This window comes from Helianthus annuus, chromosome 5 (genome assembly GCF_002127325.2).
Source record: "Helianthus annuus cultivar XRQ/B chromosome 5, HanXRQr2.0-SUNRISE, whole genome shotgun sequence".
NCBI classification, from domain to species: domain Eukaryota; kingdom Viridiplantae; phylum Streptophyta; class Magnoliopsida; order Asterales; family Asteraceae; genus Helianthus; species Helianthus annuus.
The window spans coordinates 17,298,069-17,315,465 of NC_035437.2; the positions used below are offsets into that span (position 1 = coordinate 17,298,069).

General features: G+C 39.9%; 1 protein-coding gene across 4 annotated transcripts; it reads left to right on the forward strand.

Moving 5' to 3' along the window:
* The first annotated feature begins 828 nt into the window (after window positions 1–828).
* On the forward strand, window positions 829–5,000 carry LOC110940060. Of its 4 annotated transcripts, none has more exons than XM_022181619.2 (3): window positions 829–1,042; window positions 2,789–4,490; window positions 4,572–5,000. In XM_022181619.2, the coding sequence occupies exons 2-3, from the start codon at window positions 2,892–2,894 to the stop codon at window positions 4,812–4,814; spliced, it is 1,842 nt and encodes a 613-aa protein (XP_022037311.1). In that variant the 5' UTR covers window positions 829–1,042; window positions 2,789–2,891; the 3' UTR covers window positions 4,815–5,000. The 4 variants fall into 4 exon arrangements, with proteins under 4 accessions (XP_022037311.1, XP_022037310.1, XP_022037313.1 ...); XM_022181618.2 differs by lacking the exon at window positions 829–1,042 and adding an exon at window positions 1,060–1,289; XM_022181621.2 differs by lacking the exon at window positions 829–1,042 and adding an exon at window positions 1,288–1,350.
* Window positions 5,001–17,397: the final 12,397 nt, after the last annotated feature.

The following is a 17,397-nucleotide window of genomic DNA, read 5'->3' on the forward strand; positions in this document are numbered from 1 at the left end:
GCCTTTGGCGTGTCTTCGTGCGCTTCCTAGAGATTGGTCGGATCACAATCCTTTGTTGTTAACTTTGATTGACTCCAACTTTGGGTATAAACCTTTTAGATGGTTTAACTCTTGGTTGGATAGGGAGGGGTGCGAGGAGGTGGTCATTAAAGCTTTACAGGAGCGGTCTTTCCAAGGAACGTCAGATACGGTCATTACTAATAAATTGAAGCATGTTAGAGGGGCTCTTAGGAAATGGTGGAATGAGGCGATTATTAAAAAAAGGGAGGATCTTAGAAATTACAACACAGAGATAGAAAGGATAGAAACGGCCGTTTTTTGGTTGCGCAGGTGAAGGGGTTGCTGCGCCTTGGAAGAGATACACACCAAAATCATATTAAGAAATGGATTGCTTGGGTCCCTTTGAAGGTGAATATTTTCATTTGGAGATTAGAGTTAGACCGGATTCCGACCAAGGTAGTTTTGGCGAGATGTGGGATTGAGATCCAAGACACTTTCTGTAGCCTGTGTGAAGCCGCTCACGAAGACCTGTTGCATCTTTTTACAGGGTGTGGTTTCTCTTATGGTGTTTGGACGTTTGTAGGGAAGTGGTGTCATATCGATCCGATTATGATCTTTGATTTTAAGGATGTGTTACTTCTTCACGAGAAAGCGGCCAGCTCTAAATGAGCCAGGAAGGTAGTTCGAGGTATTGTTATGATCGCTTGCTGGGCTATATGGAAGACGCACAACTCTAAAATTTTCGAAGGCACCAATCCTAAGGTTGTTGAGTCTATTAAAATAATTAATCACTTAATCAATTAGAGAAAGAAAAATTCAAAACTTTATATGCTTAAAAAGGATAGGTTTTTAAGCATCCAATAATAAAGACAATCTTATTACACCTAATTAGTCATCCAGTAGGCTCCACATGATACACATTATCTTTTCTGATTCACCCATCCGATCTTTCACCCGCGAATATCTCCTCTTCCCTCAGCCGTCCGATCGGAAACGACCCCTCTCTCTGACACCCATCAAGTGAGTTCCAGCTCAAAACGAGGTAACCCACTTTCACACCCATAAAACACCCTCTTTTTCTTATCTATTTTCACACACAAACACCACTTTTTCTGTATAATTTTGTTGGGTTTTGGAGTAGAAGTAGAAAGTTGAAAACTTTTTTCTGGGTATTGGAGATAAGTTTGATTTGCATAGGTTGTTGTCACATGCTTCGCACATGAGCCCACCGTCCACCGACACATTGTTCGTTGTTTGAAAAGGTGGTTGGTGATTGTGCATTAAATCAGGTAACTGTTCGACGAAATGCTTCAATGAGTATACACTTTGCTGATTTATTCATGACTTGTTGTATGTATACTATATACCCTTTGTAAAGCTCTTCTTTAGTGTAGTAATTTTAGATGTTTTTGTATGCTTCTGAACTTCTGAAAGAAAGTTGAGATTTTTTTTTTCATTTGTGTTATCATCACAAGGGGTTTCATTGAATTAGGGGCGTAAATGAGCCGAGCCTGAACCCAAATAGGCTCTATATCGGCTCGTCATGCTTTTATGAAGCTCGAACTCGATTCGAGACTACTATTTGAGATCGCGTTCGGCTCGAAAGTAAAACCAAGAGCTCGAGTTCAGTTCGGCTCGGCTCGATGTAATTTGAGAACAATTTTAAATGAGCTAGAAGCTCGGCTCAAACTCACTTCGATTGCTTAAACTTAACCAGTCAAAGCTCGCAGTGGCGGATCTAGGATTCCGACCAAGCGGGAACGTTTTATAAATAAGCGGTAACGAAATCGAAAAAACGTCAAATTTTTCCAAAATTTACACTAAAAATGTCAAAAATTTTCCGACCAAGCGGTAGCGGAGGCTACCCCTTGATACACTATACATCCGCCCCTGAAAGCTCGGCTCGCCAATGTTAAATAGTAGGTATATTATATATAATGAAAATAACAATATAAAATTTGTTTGGGCTCATTAGGCTCACAAGCTTGCTCGCAAGCTTAAAAGAACTTTGTATGTAAAGCTCAAGCTCGGGTCGTTAAGGCTCGTTCAAGCTTTTCACCAATTCAATCCCGAGTAGCTCTCGAGCTACTCCGCCTCATTTACATTTATTGGATATACATGCTTTAGAAAGAAGATATAATAAATTCTAACCTTTTATTTCTATGTTTTGTGGTCAAAGAAAGACCTTTTGTGGGTGTTTCTTCTTTTTGAAGATGAACTACTTTAGTGTAGATTCAGGGTCTACTTTAGTGTTTATGCTTGTTAATTCATCAAGAGAATATTTTATGATGACATAACTGAAGCAAGCATGTGCAGTTGTGCACAAAGTGTCAAACCCCCTTTTGAATTTTTAATCACTCATTTACTTTTCCTACTTTTTTGTTTCTATATCCCCTGTCTTAATCAGAGGTAATTCAATTTTAAAAATAATTGTTTTAAATTGTTGTGCATTATTCTTTTTCATCAACAGGGAGTCTTGTTCATGGGTATCTTGTGATATACTAATATAGTAATTTTATCATCTTATCTTCAACCCCCATTTCCCATGAATGATTTGTTAGGACCACCTGATTCCCATTTTCAGTTCCTTGTAATCGTCCTCGTGTCGGTTGTCTCGAATCTGCATTTGCATTGGTAATTTTAGCTTCAATATTTGTTAAAAGAATGTAACTTCTATTGTGTTACATTTCTGTTTGTTTTAATTTGTATAAATGAAGCATGTTGGATTTTCTTATAATCGATTAATCGTTAATATTTCTGATCGATTTCAAATGTTTATCGTCATCAGGGTATCTTTAAGGACACGAAATCTCTTCAAGAATGTAGCACAAGTTCGATTGTTTCGCAGTTCGCTTGTGAAGTTTTGTTGAAAAAACACTAAAAGAAGTAACATGGGTGACCCTTCATCAAACCGAGCCACATTGCGATGCAAATTTGAATTGGAAAAATTTCGGTCCAAAGTCGTAAAGAATGTGCCTGAGATGGAATCATCACCATCACCATCACCATCACCTTCAAACTTTGACCAGAAGCAAAAGACTATGGAGATGGAAGAACTCATCAAACACATGAAACATTTACCAAGTTATCTTGAAAGGGGAAAACCGATGCAAGATCGAGCTTTAAGTTTCGGAGTCATGGACTGGGCCCGCTTAGAGAAATGGCAAAGTCGAAATCATAAACATGGTTTTGTTAGAAGTAACAGATATTCACCATCTAGCACCTGTTCTTCTTCCTTGTTTTCAGCCGATGAATCATCGCCTCGATCTAGTAGAGATCAAAGTCGTTCTCCTGCTCGTCAAAACTTCCGTCGGGTAACGCTACAATCTCATTTTAAAGCTTCCCATAAAGACGATGTCACTCCGCAAATCAAATCATGTTCAAAAAGTGTTACAAAGCTTCATTATTCTGAAGATTTTCCAAAACAATCTTGTATGAAGGGGAAGTGGAAGATCCAAGATGAGTTTGTAAATGATAACGACAATCCGATTTCGTGCGCATTTCGTTCTGCGGCTATAAACGGTAAAAGCTCACGAAGGGAACTTGATTTTTCAAGAAATCAAAGTAGTCCTTCAAGAAACAAGACCCCGGAAAGAAAAATATCAACGTCTAGCAAAAGTTCGGAGTCGAAACCGAGAAGTATATCCCCTCTTCGTCATTTAAGCTTTAGCCGTAAATCTGCGACAGAAAGATCGGATTCTCCGGTTTCTCAAAGTTCAAATAAGGATAGCAAACGGGCTCATTCAAGCCCGTTAAGGAGGTTATTAGACCCGATATTTCCATCAAAGGAGACGTGCCATGAAGATTCAAGAACAAAAGCAAGAGTGAAACTTGATTTCACAAAGGAAATAAGGGTCGATGATGTTTCATCGTCGTCGTTGCCGAGGAAACAAGCTCTTTTTCAGACAACGGTTAAAAACGACCGTCTTTTGTTTACATTTGCAGTTGAAAACGACATGGAAATACTTGCGGCCACGGTAACAAGTCAAACGTCTTCATTGAAAGATAAAAACAAAGACTTGCTTTATACGTTTTTCACCGTCCATGAGGTGAAGAAAAAGAGCATGAGTTGGTTATCTCAAGTCAACAAAAGTAAAGATCACAGTTACGTACCTAATGTGACCGCTCAAATGAAGGTTTCAAATTCCCATTTCAACACTCGGGAGTTCGTTTTATTTTCTGTGAATGCAAACGTCCAGCCGCAAGAAGAATTGGAAGCTATTGTTGTGAGGTTTTCAAGGAACATAAATGGTGATAGTAACCGAGAAAGCTTTGAAACAACGGTTATTCTACCTGGCGGCAGTCATGGTGTACCAAGTAAAGGTGGACCTTCACCGTTGGTTGATCGATGGCGATCCGGTGGCGCGTGTGATTGTGGCGGTTGGGATGTGGGCTGCAGATTAAGAATCCTTTCTAAGCAGGTGCAGTCTAGTGGATCAAGATCAGACAACGTTCACTCGACTTCCCGCCAGTTTGACCTTTTCTTACAGGTATGATATTTTAATTAATTATTAATATCTATTTAATGCGTGTAAATATACTCACTTATTTTCTACATAATTTATCAACAGGGAGAACTGGAGAACAAAAGACCCGTTTTCAACCTCGCTCCGTTAAAAGAAGGCATATTTTCGGTTGAGTACAGCTCATCGTTGTCACCTCTACAAGCGTTTTCGATATGTATTTCATATGTGGAATCCCGAAAGCTGACACTGCATACAGAACTCAGAACACATACTCGAGAGGCGGTTCCCCTAGTTTATACTCCAATCCCGCGTATCAAGAGAGACGTGACGCGTAAGGTGGCTTTATAATTATGTAATTATATTATGTAAGGTTTACCATCAGTGGATATCTAAATTCTTGATTATATGCTTGAAAGCTAGTGTGAGGTTGAAGCTGAAGCTTGTCTTGGCATCTTTAGTTGCATCTTTGCATGTTTTGTTGTAATAAACTTGTTTGAATAGATATATGAATATTAGAGTTAAGGTTATTCCTCCCATTTAGCTCAACTGATTGATGGTTTGTTCATAGCTAGCATCCCACATTTGCAAAACACTTAATTTTCCATCTCGAAATTATGGCCCAATTTCCTTGGACCTCGTCTGGGCTGCCACCCCTTGGACCCTGCTCCCAGGAGCGCTGGACCCTACCCCTGTCAAGGGGGCGTTTCCCCCTTAGAACCCCCATTGATTAGGAGCTCCGTCCGAACACCTAGAACTATAACAACAAGCGTACACTCTCGCACCTCCTAACTTGCTTGATACGTATTATAATTCACTTTGGTCACCAAGTCAATCTTGATTACACTATTGGCTAAGCTTTTTCAAACAACTTATTGACTTATTAACTTTTTGAAAAGTCATAAGCTCCAAAGTAATGTTTGGCAATGATGGTGTAAGCGAGGGGAAAAATGATTTTTCTAAAAAATCACTCCAAACTGACTTTTCCAAAAAGTCAATAAAGAGTTTTATAAGCACTCCCAAACACCCCCTAAAATATCCAACAAGGGGTAACGTCTTCCCTCTTGGCACCCCTTTAACTATGGCGTTTTCGTGTTTGGCGCCATATATGGGTGAGGTGTCATGGGGCGTCACACCACAACAAATGGTCTTAACCAAGCAACAAAGATAAGTTTCTACATAAAGATTACGTATCTCGGTTAGGTCAATCAAACTAGGAATGGTACGTAGTTGATAAAGCCAAATTGACGCTTTGCAAACGCATGAACTCCATCTAGAATGGACTAAAGGAAATGGGTTCACGAAAACTATGGTGGCTTGACACCCATGAAGTTTGAAAAAAAAAATATGTAAGAATAGGGATGGCAATCAAACCCAAACCCGATGGGTAAACCCGAAACCCGACACATTTGTGATGGGTTTGGGGTTGGTTAATCGGGTTTGGGACGGGTTTGGGAATAGTTTTTATTTTTTTCGCGGGTTTGGGACGGGTTTGGGATTTAGTGATATACCCATTTACCCGACCCAATTACCCGATAAAGTGTACCCGTTTACCCGATTGTATACCCGATATAATTTCTTTATATTATTAATATGTATATATACGATGCATCCATTTTTTACACATATAGGTATTCTGTTCCGTATAAATTGTAGTTATTTGATATATATTTTTATAATAACAATACAAAATGTAACCGGTTAGTAGTTACCCGATAGATACCCAATAAGTTTTGAGATAAGTATACCCAACGAGTAATCTTTTTAAATTAACGGGTTTACCCGAAACCCGTGGGTATACCCGATACCCGATGGGTATTTACCCGCTTGAAACCCGACGGGTTTTAGGACGGGTTTGGGACAAGCTTATCTAATCGGGTTTGGGTTTGGGATTACCTAAACCCGTCCCAAACCCGACCCATTGCCATCCCTATGTAAGAATACCTGAGCTATGTCAGTTTGTAATAGGTTGTGAAAATGGAATGAAATGTACTTACTTAGTCCACCGATCCACAATAACATGTATGGTGTCCTCATTGGACTTGGGTAGACCACCAATAAAGTCCATGGGTATATCTATGAAAATGGAATGAATGTACTGCCTTAATTTCTAATCAACACCAATTAATAAGTTCCATTTTTTGTTCAATAAATGTCCATCCCATGTTATATTTGCATTTTGACCATGCATTATTTGTATAGGCAAAAGATCAAATACAAATAATCTTAACATACTAAACATACAAATTGAAGGAAAACCTAAAAAGACAAGGTGACATTTTTGTAATTACCACCAACTATCAAAGTTACAACCAAAAATACCTAAAAAAACACAAATTTTTTTTTTTTAACATTTTTTATTAAAAAATCGCTACATTTCGTTAGCAAAAAAAAAAAAATTTTTTTTTTTTTTGCTGCTACTAAAAGTAGCGATTTTTTAATAAAAAATGTTAAAAAAATAAAATAAAATAATTTGTGTGTTTTTTTTGGATTTTTTTAGGTTTTTGGGGGTGGGGGGGGGGTTAGGTTTTTTTAGGTTTTTTGGGGGTGGGGGGGGGGTAGGTTTTTTTTTAGGTTTTTGGGGGGTGGGGGGTTTAGGTTTTTTTGGGGGGTGGGGGGAGTGGTTAGATTTTTTTAGGTATATTTGTAGAGTAACTTTGATAGTTATTGATAATTACAAAAATGCCACCTTGTCTTTTTGAGTTTTCCTTCAATTTGTATGTTTAGTATGTTAAGATTATTTGTACAAGAACTTTACCCTACTTGTATAATACAGTTATCATTTATCCAAGAGTAGAATTAGGAGTAGTTAGTTATTTCCCTTATTGTCATGAGAATTTGGTTCAACGGTTGATTAGTATGCCCTATCTAGTAGAGACACAGGTTCGATTCTCGTTTGGGTCATTTTCGATAGACATATGGGTGAAGGTACGAATGGGGCTTTAATCCCGGGTTCCAACCTATCAGGGGCGAGGGTTTACGGATTCCATCCGGTTCCTGCGCATCAGGGGCCATGGTCTCATGGCGGTCGAGGAGTCGACCTTGGACATAGCCCCGAACAGGGTGGGTTTACACGTGAGATTCTTTGCCGTTCAAAAAAGAATTATTTCACTTATTTGATCAAAGGTATAGCAAGACGGTTCTTAACTTTGGTGCACCCGGATAACGATAACACCTTTGATAAAGAGTGACATTTTCATCTTTAAATATGAATGAATGAATTGGTGTCAAGGCATTTGGAACCTTACCGGGTCTTTACTAGGAGTAGTAACCCGAGTTTCATGTTTGTGGTTCTCATCATTCCTTGCATACAATAGAAGTAGAGGAAAGCTAAAAATAAGTTTAGAATGGAAATATGTAGGAACCGTTCGCATAAATAAATAAAATAAACAATATTTTTATTACTGATTACAATACAAGGAAAGCTAAAAATAAAATACTAGAACAATACAACTGAAATAAACCAAATATACAAGAAAGGAGTAGAAGCAGAGTGGCTGAGGCACGTGAACACACGCTTCCCTTAAAACAAATTCCGAGTCTCCCAGGAGTACTCGTTTTGTTTCCCAGGGTACAACAGCCAGAGCAGTGGTACTGCCGGAGTAAGCCTACAACCCGAAGGCTACCTTGAAGAATGCTGGAGAAGATCTTAATTTTTGTAGAGAGAAAGTTGTTTGCTGTTGTTGTTGCTGGTGTCCTTCTGAAGTGGGTATGGAGCTGTATTTATACAGCTCCTAGGTTGAAACAGTCAAAATGAATTAAATGAGAGGTTTAAATTGCATTAAACGTCTTCAATGCAATTTAATACGTCATTTAATTCTCAGTCAAAGCCTATTAACTCGTCAGTTACGAAGCTGGACTGAAACTGCCCTGTCATTCAATGCTGGAAGCTTCTGCGCGCGCGCGCGCCCATGCGCGGTGCGGCATCTTGGCTCACTGCCATGCGGCGTGCGGCCTCTTGGCTCACTGCCGTGCGGCATGCGGCCTCTTGGCTCACTGCCGTGCGCGGTGCGGCGGTGCGGCTCAAGTCCGTCCATGCGCGGTGCGGCGTGCGCCACGTCACCTGTGAGTCTATACGTGCGCGCCACACAGTCGCGCCGTATTGGCTCACTCTGGTGCGCCGCACACGGCACAGCAGGACCCATGCACCATGCGCCCAACCACGCGCCTCGTGTACCCGCGCGCGCATGCGCATGACTGCCACGTCATGCGCCGCATCACCTACCACTTGGTCCTTGCAACCCTTGTGCTTCACCACGCGCGCGCGGTCAAAAATACAAAGGCGGCTCTCAAGCGGCTCGCGGCGATGCGAGCGTTCGAAGTGCAAAGTGTGCCATCAAAGCGCCACATTGCGCCTCATCGCCCACGCCACGCGCGCGCGCGCGAGCGTGTGCGAGTGCGAGTGCGAGTTAGGGTGCTCCGCACCCTTCGCGAGGACACTAGTGTGTGCTTCCATGAAACAATAAGGATGGAGAGTTCCACCTTAAATACCCATTTAAGTTCCATCCCTCCTCCTATGTGGGACAAGGTGCTACTTTCCCTTTAGTTTCAACATTGAATGTTCCAAACACCCAACTTTGAGCATCGATATCTCATTCATCTTAGCTCGGTTTTGGACGTGGTTTAGTTCATTGCGAAGCTCTTCCAACATAGAACACAAACCCATAAATAAATACATAAAACCCGCTCATTTTATTATATTTATTTCTAGTCCAAAATAGGAAAAAATCATTTTCCTATATTTGTGAAAATGTTATTTTCACTTATTTTCCAACAATCCCCCACATGAAAAATGCTATTTTCATCAAATTTCCAACAATCCCCCACATGTATGGAAATGGATCTTTTCCTTACACTTTTCAACGATAAACTTCGACAGTTGAGTATTGCAAGATAGGTAGGTTGAAGCCTTTGAACCTTCTTTTGTGAAACGCACTTAGCTTACTAGCGGTGTGTAGACGCGATGTCCTTGAACATACCCCCATTTGTGTAAACGACAATACACTTCACACAATACTCTCCCTGGTTTGGCCAACTCCTCATTGTCGTGTCCTATTATGGTCCTGGAACACTAGCCTGGTTCTGCGAGAGCTCTAGGATTTGCGCACCCCACAAATCCATTTGAAGCGACCCCACTTCTCTCTAACATAGGTGATTCCCTTGAATCATTAAAAGCATCATGGTTATTTGATTTCCCGAATCATTAACCTTAATATGCTTAACCTCACTTCATGTCACTGATTGGAATGGACTAGGAAGTATATGTAACTCCCTTTTATTTAGTTTGGGGTACTCCCCCACAGTGACTCCGTTCTGGTAATATGATTAAGTTGTCCTACTGAACTTAGATCTTGGGATCTCCAGTCACCTAAGTTAGGTTTCCCTCATATTCCCATTAACCACGGGCTTTAGTCCCATTCCTCTTGACGACGTTTCTACTAACTCTCTGCTTAAGCCTTTTGTAAACGGGTCCGCAATGTTATCCGCTGATCTCACATAATCAATTGTGATAACACCCGTTGAGAGTAGTTGTCGTATCGTGTTATGTCTACGTCGCATATGCCTTCATCTGCCATTGTACATCAAGCTTTGAGCTCTACCAATCGCTGATTGGCTATCACAATGTACACATATGGCTGGCAAAGGCTTTGGCCATCTTGGAATATCTTCCACGAAATGACGTAGCCATTCCGCCTCCTCGCCTGACTTATCCAAGGCGATAAATTCAGATTCCATTGTGGATCTCGCTATGACCGTTTGCTTAGAAGACTTCCAAGCAATAGCAGCTCCTCCAAGTGTAAACACGTAACCACTTGTTGATTTGGAATCTTTATTATCCGATATCCAGTTTGCATCAGTGTATCCTTCGATCACTGCTGGTTGTCGGGTATAATGCAGTCCATAGTCTCTTGTGTATCGTATGTATCTAAGCACCCTCGTGATAGCCTTCCAATGATCCGCGCACGGATTGCTGGTGTATCTACTTAGCCTACTCACCGCGTAAGCCAAGTCGGGTCTAGTACATGTCATTAGATACATTAGACTGCCTATAATTCTTGAATACTCTAACTGAGCAACTCCAACACCTTTATTCTTCTTGAGATGTTGGGAGGTATCAACTGGAGTTCGAGCGACACTCGTATCTCCCGAGTTGAATTTTTCAAGAATTTTATCCACATAGTGAGATTGACTTAACACAAGACCTTCTTGGGTTCTTATGATCTTTACTCCAAGAATCACATCCGCTAAACCCATGTCTTTCATGTCAAATCTCGCTTTCAACATGCTTTTAGTAGCTTTGATAATTTTATCATTACTCCCAATGATAAGCATATCGTCTACATAAAGGCATAAGATGACATAACCTTCATTTGTGTCTTTGAAATAAACACATTTGTCGCACTCATTTATTTTGAAACCATTGTCAATCATGACATGATCAAACTTTTGGTGCCATTGTTTTGGTGCTTGCTTCAAGCCATACAAAGACTTGACGAGTTTACATACTTTACCCTCTTGACCTGGGGCGGAGAAACCTTCAGGTTGCTCCATGTAAATTTCTTCTTCTAAATCGCCATTTAGAATTGCGGTTTTAACGTCCATTTGGTGAACTTCCAAATTTCTTAAAGCCGCTATAGCAAGAACCAATCTAATCGAGGTTATGCGCGTCACAGGCGAGTAGGTATCAAAGTAATCTAGACCTTCCTTTTGTCTAAATCCTTTAATCACCAACCTAGCCTTGTACTTATCAATACTTCCATCAGTTTTCATCTTCCTTTTGAATATCCAACGATATCCAAGTGGTTTGCAACCAGGTGGAAGATCTACTAACTCCCAAGTATGATTTTGCAATATAGAATCTATTTCATTTCTTATTGCTTCTTTCCATTGAGGTCCTTCTGAAGAGGAAACCGCTTCGCGATATGTATTGGGCTCGCCCTCAACCATATAGCTAACGAAGTCTGGACCGAAGGATTTTTCAACCCTTGGCCTTTTACTTCGCCTACGATCGGTTTCTTCAACCTCAGGTTGTTCATGTGTCTTATCATGAACCACCTCATCAACTGGTGTAGATGAACTTTCACCTACTTCAAAATTAGGTGTTGATGACGTTGCATGTGTTTGTCTTCTCAAAGGAAACACATTTTCAAAGTAAGACACAACGTTAGAATTCACCTCCATAATAGTGTTTACGTGTACATCAGGATTCTTGGACTCATGTACAAGAAAGCGATGTGCACTACTTTGATGTGCATACCCAATAAATATGCAATCCACAGTTTTGGGTCCTATCCTAAGAGCCTTAGGAGGTGGTACAGTCACCTTTGCTAGGCACCCCCACACTTTCAAGTATTTGTATGAAGGTTTCTTCCTTTTCCATAACTCATATGGAGTTTCGTCTCTCTTTTTGAGTGGTATCCTGTTCAAAAGATAATTAGCCGAGAGAATGGCTTCCCCCCACAGTTCGTGGCTCACCCCAGAACTTATCAACATGGCGTTCATCATTTCTTTCAATGTGCGGTTCTTTCGTTCCGCCACGCCATTTGATTGTGGAGAGTATGGAGGTGTACACTCATGTACAATGCCACTTTTTGCGCATAACTCGGCAAAAGGTGCAACATATTCGACTCCTCGATCGCTTCGCAAAGCTTTTATCTTCTTTTGAAGTTGATTCTCAACTTCATTTTTATACAAGATAAATTTACTTATTGCTTCATCTTTACTTTTTAGTAAATATACATAGCAATATTTAGTACTATCGTCAATAAACGTGATGAAGTACTTATTTCCACCTATTGTGGGTACCGCTTTTAAATCACAAATATCAGTGTGAATTAAATCAAGGGGTTCGGTTATTCGTTCAACCGATTTTGATGATGTTCTTGTAAGTTTGGATTCAACGCATGTTTCACATTTATAGTGTGAATCAATATGGAATGTTGGTATACAATTTAAATTGATTAAACGGCGTATAGAATTAAAATTTACGTGACCTAATCTACCATGCCATTTATTCGATTCAGAAAACTCAAGCATATAAGTAGAAGTAGTAGCAATTTTATTCATGTTCTTGACAGCCATTACATTCAATTTGAACATTCCATTTTGGGCATAGCCCTTGCCTACATACGTTCCTCGTTTAGTTAGTACAAATTGATCGCTCTCAAAAACTAAACGAAAACCAAACTTGTTAAGCAACCATCCCGAGACTAGATTCTTACGCACGTCTGGGACATACAACACGTTGCTTAGAGTGAGCTCCTTCCCCGAAGTCCACTTCAAGATCACCGTTCCTTCACCCATGATGTCAGCGGTGGCTGCATTTCCCATATACAGCTTCTCTTCTCCAGAAAGCGCCTTGAAGGTGGTAAAGAGACTTTTGTCTGCACAAACGTGACGGGTCGCGCCCGTATCAACCCACCATCCTTTTGGAGTGTTGGTCACAGTATTGACCTCATCCATCATTGCGCTTTTGTCGGAAATCATTGCCACCAAAGGCATTCCGTCTTCATCCACCATGTGCGCACGCTCACGCTTTGGTTTCTTGCATTGGTTAGCCCGATGCCCCGGCTCGTCACAGTTGTAACAAGTCCCTTGGAACGTTTGAGGTTTCTTTTTCACAACCCCTTTCTTCGGTCCAAGGTTGCTAGCCTTTGCTTTCCCTTTCCCTTTGTCCTTTTTCCCCTTGCCCTTTGTGCCTTTAGAGGATTGCCCATGCTCAACCACGTTTGCACTAGCACTAGGCTGCACAAGGCTGTTTTTTAGGGCGATCCTATTCTCCTCTTCTATACGAAGACGAAGAACAAGGTCCTCCACCGACATTTCCTTCCGCTTGTGTTTAAGATAATTCTTAAAATCCAACCAAGCAGGAGGTAATTTCTCAATCATGGCTGCCACTTGAAATGTCTCGCTAAGTACCATTCCCTCGGCATGGATGTCATTTAGTATAATTTGCAACTCTTGGACTTGGTTCATAACCGGCTTGTTATCAACCATTTTGAAGTCCAAGAAACGGGCGACAACAAATTTCTTTGTTCCCGCATCCTCCGTTTTGTACTTTTTCTCCAAAGACTCCCACAACTCTTTGGAAGTCTTGATATTGTAGTACACATTATACAGTGCATCCGAGAGACCGTTGAGTACATAGCCTCGACATATGAAATCCGAATGCTTCCACGCATCTACCGCGCTCAGAGCCTGAGCGTCGGTCTCCCCTTCCGCAGGTTGGGGAGCGGTTTCCGTCAAGAACCTCGCAAGGTTCATGGTGGTCAAGTAGAAGAACATCTTCTGTTGCCACCGCTTGAAGTGTAGACCCGAGAACTTCTCAGGTCTTTCAGCATGATTTGCCACTGTGGACGCTCCCACAGTGTTGGCAGGGGTTCCAACTACAACATTCGTATTGTTGTTGTTTGAGGTCGACATTCTGAAAAAAAAAATTAAAATTAAAATTTTTAGTCAAAAAATTCTGATTTACGCACAAACCAGAAGGAAACTACTAGATTTTAATTACCACAATTTACTGTTTTGGCTTCTAAGTCCAACTTTGAAGACCAAAGACAGAAAATTTATAATATTTAGAACTTACTAATCGCCTTCTAAGTCCAACTTTGAAGACCAAATCAGAAAGTTTAGCAAATTTTTAGGACAAATTCTGATGTAACCAAAATTAGTTTTCAACCAAAGTCGCTCCTTTGAAGATGAAAACTAAAAAAAAAAAATATATGTTTTTAAAACACAAACTGAGTGAAATCAAAACTGGTTTGAATCACAAACAGAATGGTTTTGATTACACGAACGGTTTTAAAAATTTGTTTTAAGATTGTAGGAACCGTTCGCATAAATAAATAAAATAAACAATATTTTTATTACTGATTACAATACAAGGAAAGCTAAAAATAAAATACTAGAACAATACAACTGAAATAAACCAAATATACAAGAAAGGAGTAGAAGCAGAGTGGCTGAGGCACGTGAACACACACTTCCCTTAAAACAAATTCCGAGTCTCCCAGGAGTACTCGTTTTGTTTCCCAGGGTACAACAGCCAGAGCAGTGGTACTGCCGGAGTAAGCCTACAACCCGAAGGCTACCTTGAAGAATGCTGGAGAAGATCTTAATTTTTGTAGAGAGAAAGTTGTTTGCTGTTGTTGTTGCTGGTGTCCTTCTGAAGTGGGTATGGAGCTGTATTTATACAGCTCCTAGGTTGAAACAGTCAAAATGAATTAAATGAGAGGTTTAAATTGCATTAAACGTCTTCAATGCAATTTAATACGTCATTTAATTCTCAGTCAAAGCCTATTAACTCGTCAGTTACGAAGCTGGACTGAAACTGCCCTGTCATTCAATGCTGGAAGCTTCTGCGCGCGCGCGCGCCCATGCGCGGTGCGGCATCTTGGCTCACTGCCATGCGGCGTGCGGCCTCTTGGCTCACTGCCGTGCGGCATGCGGCCTCTTGGCTCACTGCCATGCGCGGTGCGGCGGTGCGGCTCAAGTCCGTCCATGCGCGGTGCGGCGTGCGCCACGTCACCTGTGAGTCTATACGTGCGCGCCGTAGTGGCTCACTCTGGTGCGCCGCACACGGCACAGCAGGACCCATGCACCATGCGCCCAACCACGCGCCTCGTGTACCCGCGCGCGCATGCGCATGACTGCCACGTCATGCGCCGCATCACCTACCACTTGGTCCTTGCAACCCTTGTGCTTCACCACGCGCGCGCGGTCAATAATACAAAGTGCGCCATCAAAGCGCCACATTGCGCCTCATCGCCCACGCCACGCGCGCGCGCGAGCGAGCGAGCGTGGGCGAGTGCGAGTGCGAGTTAGGGTGCTCCGCACCCTTCGCGAGGACACTAGTGTGTGCTTCCATGAAACAATAAGGATGGAGAGTTCCACCTTAAATACCCATTTAAGTTCCATCCCTCCTCATATGTGGGACAAGGTGCTACTTTCCCTTTAGTTTCAATATTGAATGTTCCAAACACCCAACTTTGAGCATCGATATCTCATTCATCTTAGCTCGGTTTTGGACGTGGTTTAGTTCATTGCGAAGCTCTTCCAACATAGAACACAAACCCATAAATAAATACATAAAACCCGCTCATTTTATTATATTTATTTCTAGTCCAAAATAGGAAAAAATCATTTTCCTATATTTGTGAAAATGCTATTTTCACTTATTTTCCAACAGGTTTAGTCCCATTGTAGGTCTATGGTATCTTGGTGCACATGCACTAAATGGTGTCCCCTTCCTTAAAGATCGAGGGTTTGAGTTCCTTGTAGATTGGGAAATAAAATTAGGAACGATTTAGATGGGCGTATGAGTTGCCGTTCTAATACGAAATAAAAATAAATGAACGAAACGTGCATTAATGAACATCTGTGTTTCTTCATTTACCAAAAGAACATACCATTGTGTTGATGCTCTTTTGCATGCTAAATATATAAATTACCTGTCGGGATGTTCATTTACCAAAAGAACATACCATTGTGTTGATGCTCTTTTGCATGCTAAATATATAAATTACCTGTCGGGATGTTCAATAAATTTACAGCCTAAACAAAGAATATTAAAGTGAGGTGTTAGATCAAATATAAATAAGTTTAATAGTGTGAAGTATATGAAGCGAATAAAAAATACTGTGGCATTTTTGTAATTATTGTAAATAGAGTAATTACGCTACAACAAAATTGAATAAGAGTAATAATCATTTCGTCACTTGTAAATTGTAGCATAGTTATTATTACTATAGTTCAATTTTGTTCCTCGGTAAAAAAAAGTTATATATGTCGAATCCCACCGTTGCAAGTTATTTAGTGCTTAAAAATTTTGACAATTATATAAATATTGTTGAAGAAGGACGATAAATAGTAACTTTATTTTTATAAAAATATATAGTTTTTTATTTTTCTTTTATTTAATATATTATAATAGTTTATTATTATATTTACTTTTAATAACATGTTTTAAATTTTTCCCTTTTTTGAAACCGTATATTTCCTATACCATTTTTTTAATAATTCTTTTTTTCTTTTTTTAGAACATTTATTAATTTATCGATTAATTTGATAGTTCTTTAATAATTTACGTTTATAACTTCTTTCTAAAAAAACTTAAGTACGTAATTATGCTTGATTTTTTCCCCGACATTCTGTTATAAGTTTTGTTAAAAACGAAGTTGTACTCTAAATAAGTATTTATTTGGTATCATAATATGATACGATGATAATCTAAATCGTTCTAATGGTTTGAATTTCTAAACAAATGTTTTTTTTTTCAAATCACATATGTTTTATATTATCATTTGCTCGATTTCGCTGTAACGTGGGACGTAAAAAAACTAGTTTAATTTTAAAAAGTCGAATGATTTATTCATATTTATATTGTCGAGCAAAATCCTCGAATAATAAATTTTAAAAAATATGTAGACAGAGTTGGGTCCTGTATGTTGACCTAGATGCAAAGGAATCATCAATCATTGACCTTCATTCACATGGGCTTTCTTCCGCCGTTGGCTTTTCCGGAAAATCGATCACGTGATTGGTAAAGTTACTCCCAAACTCAATCACATGAGAATATATATTCAATTAAATTTATGTTTATCATTATAAAACTATATTTTATACATCAGTACATCACAATGTGAAAAAAAAAATAATGAAAAGGGTTTAAAATGAGTTAATCATTATAAGTTTATGTATTTATAATAATTTTTATGATGAAATGGTAATGTATTCACTAATTATACTTGTGTAGAGAAGGTTGACTTTAGCAAATGATTCCAGCCCAGCCGGTTGATGCATTGGAAATGATGGGGAAGGATACAGGTTCGACTCTTGATCCCATCCGAGTTTTCTACTACAGTGTATTTACTCTAAAGGGTCGGCTCTTGTGGAGGGTGCAACTCCTGTCATGTGACAGGATGCTAGAAATTTT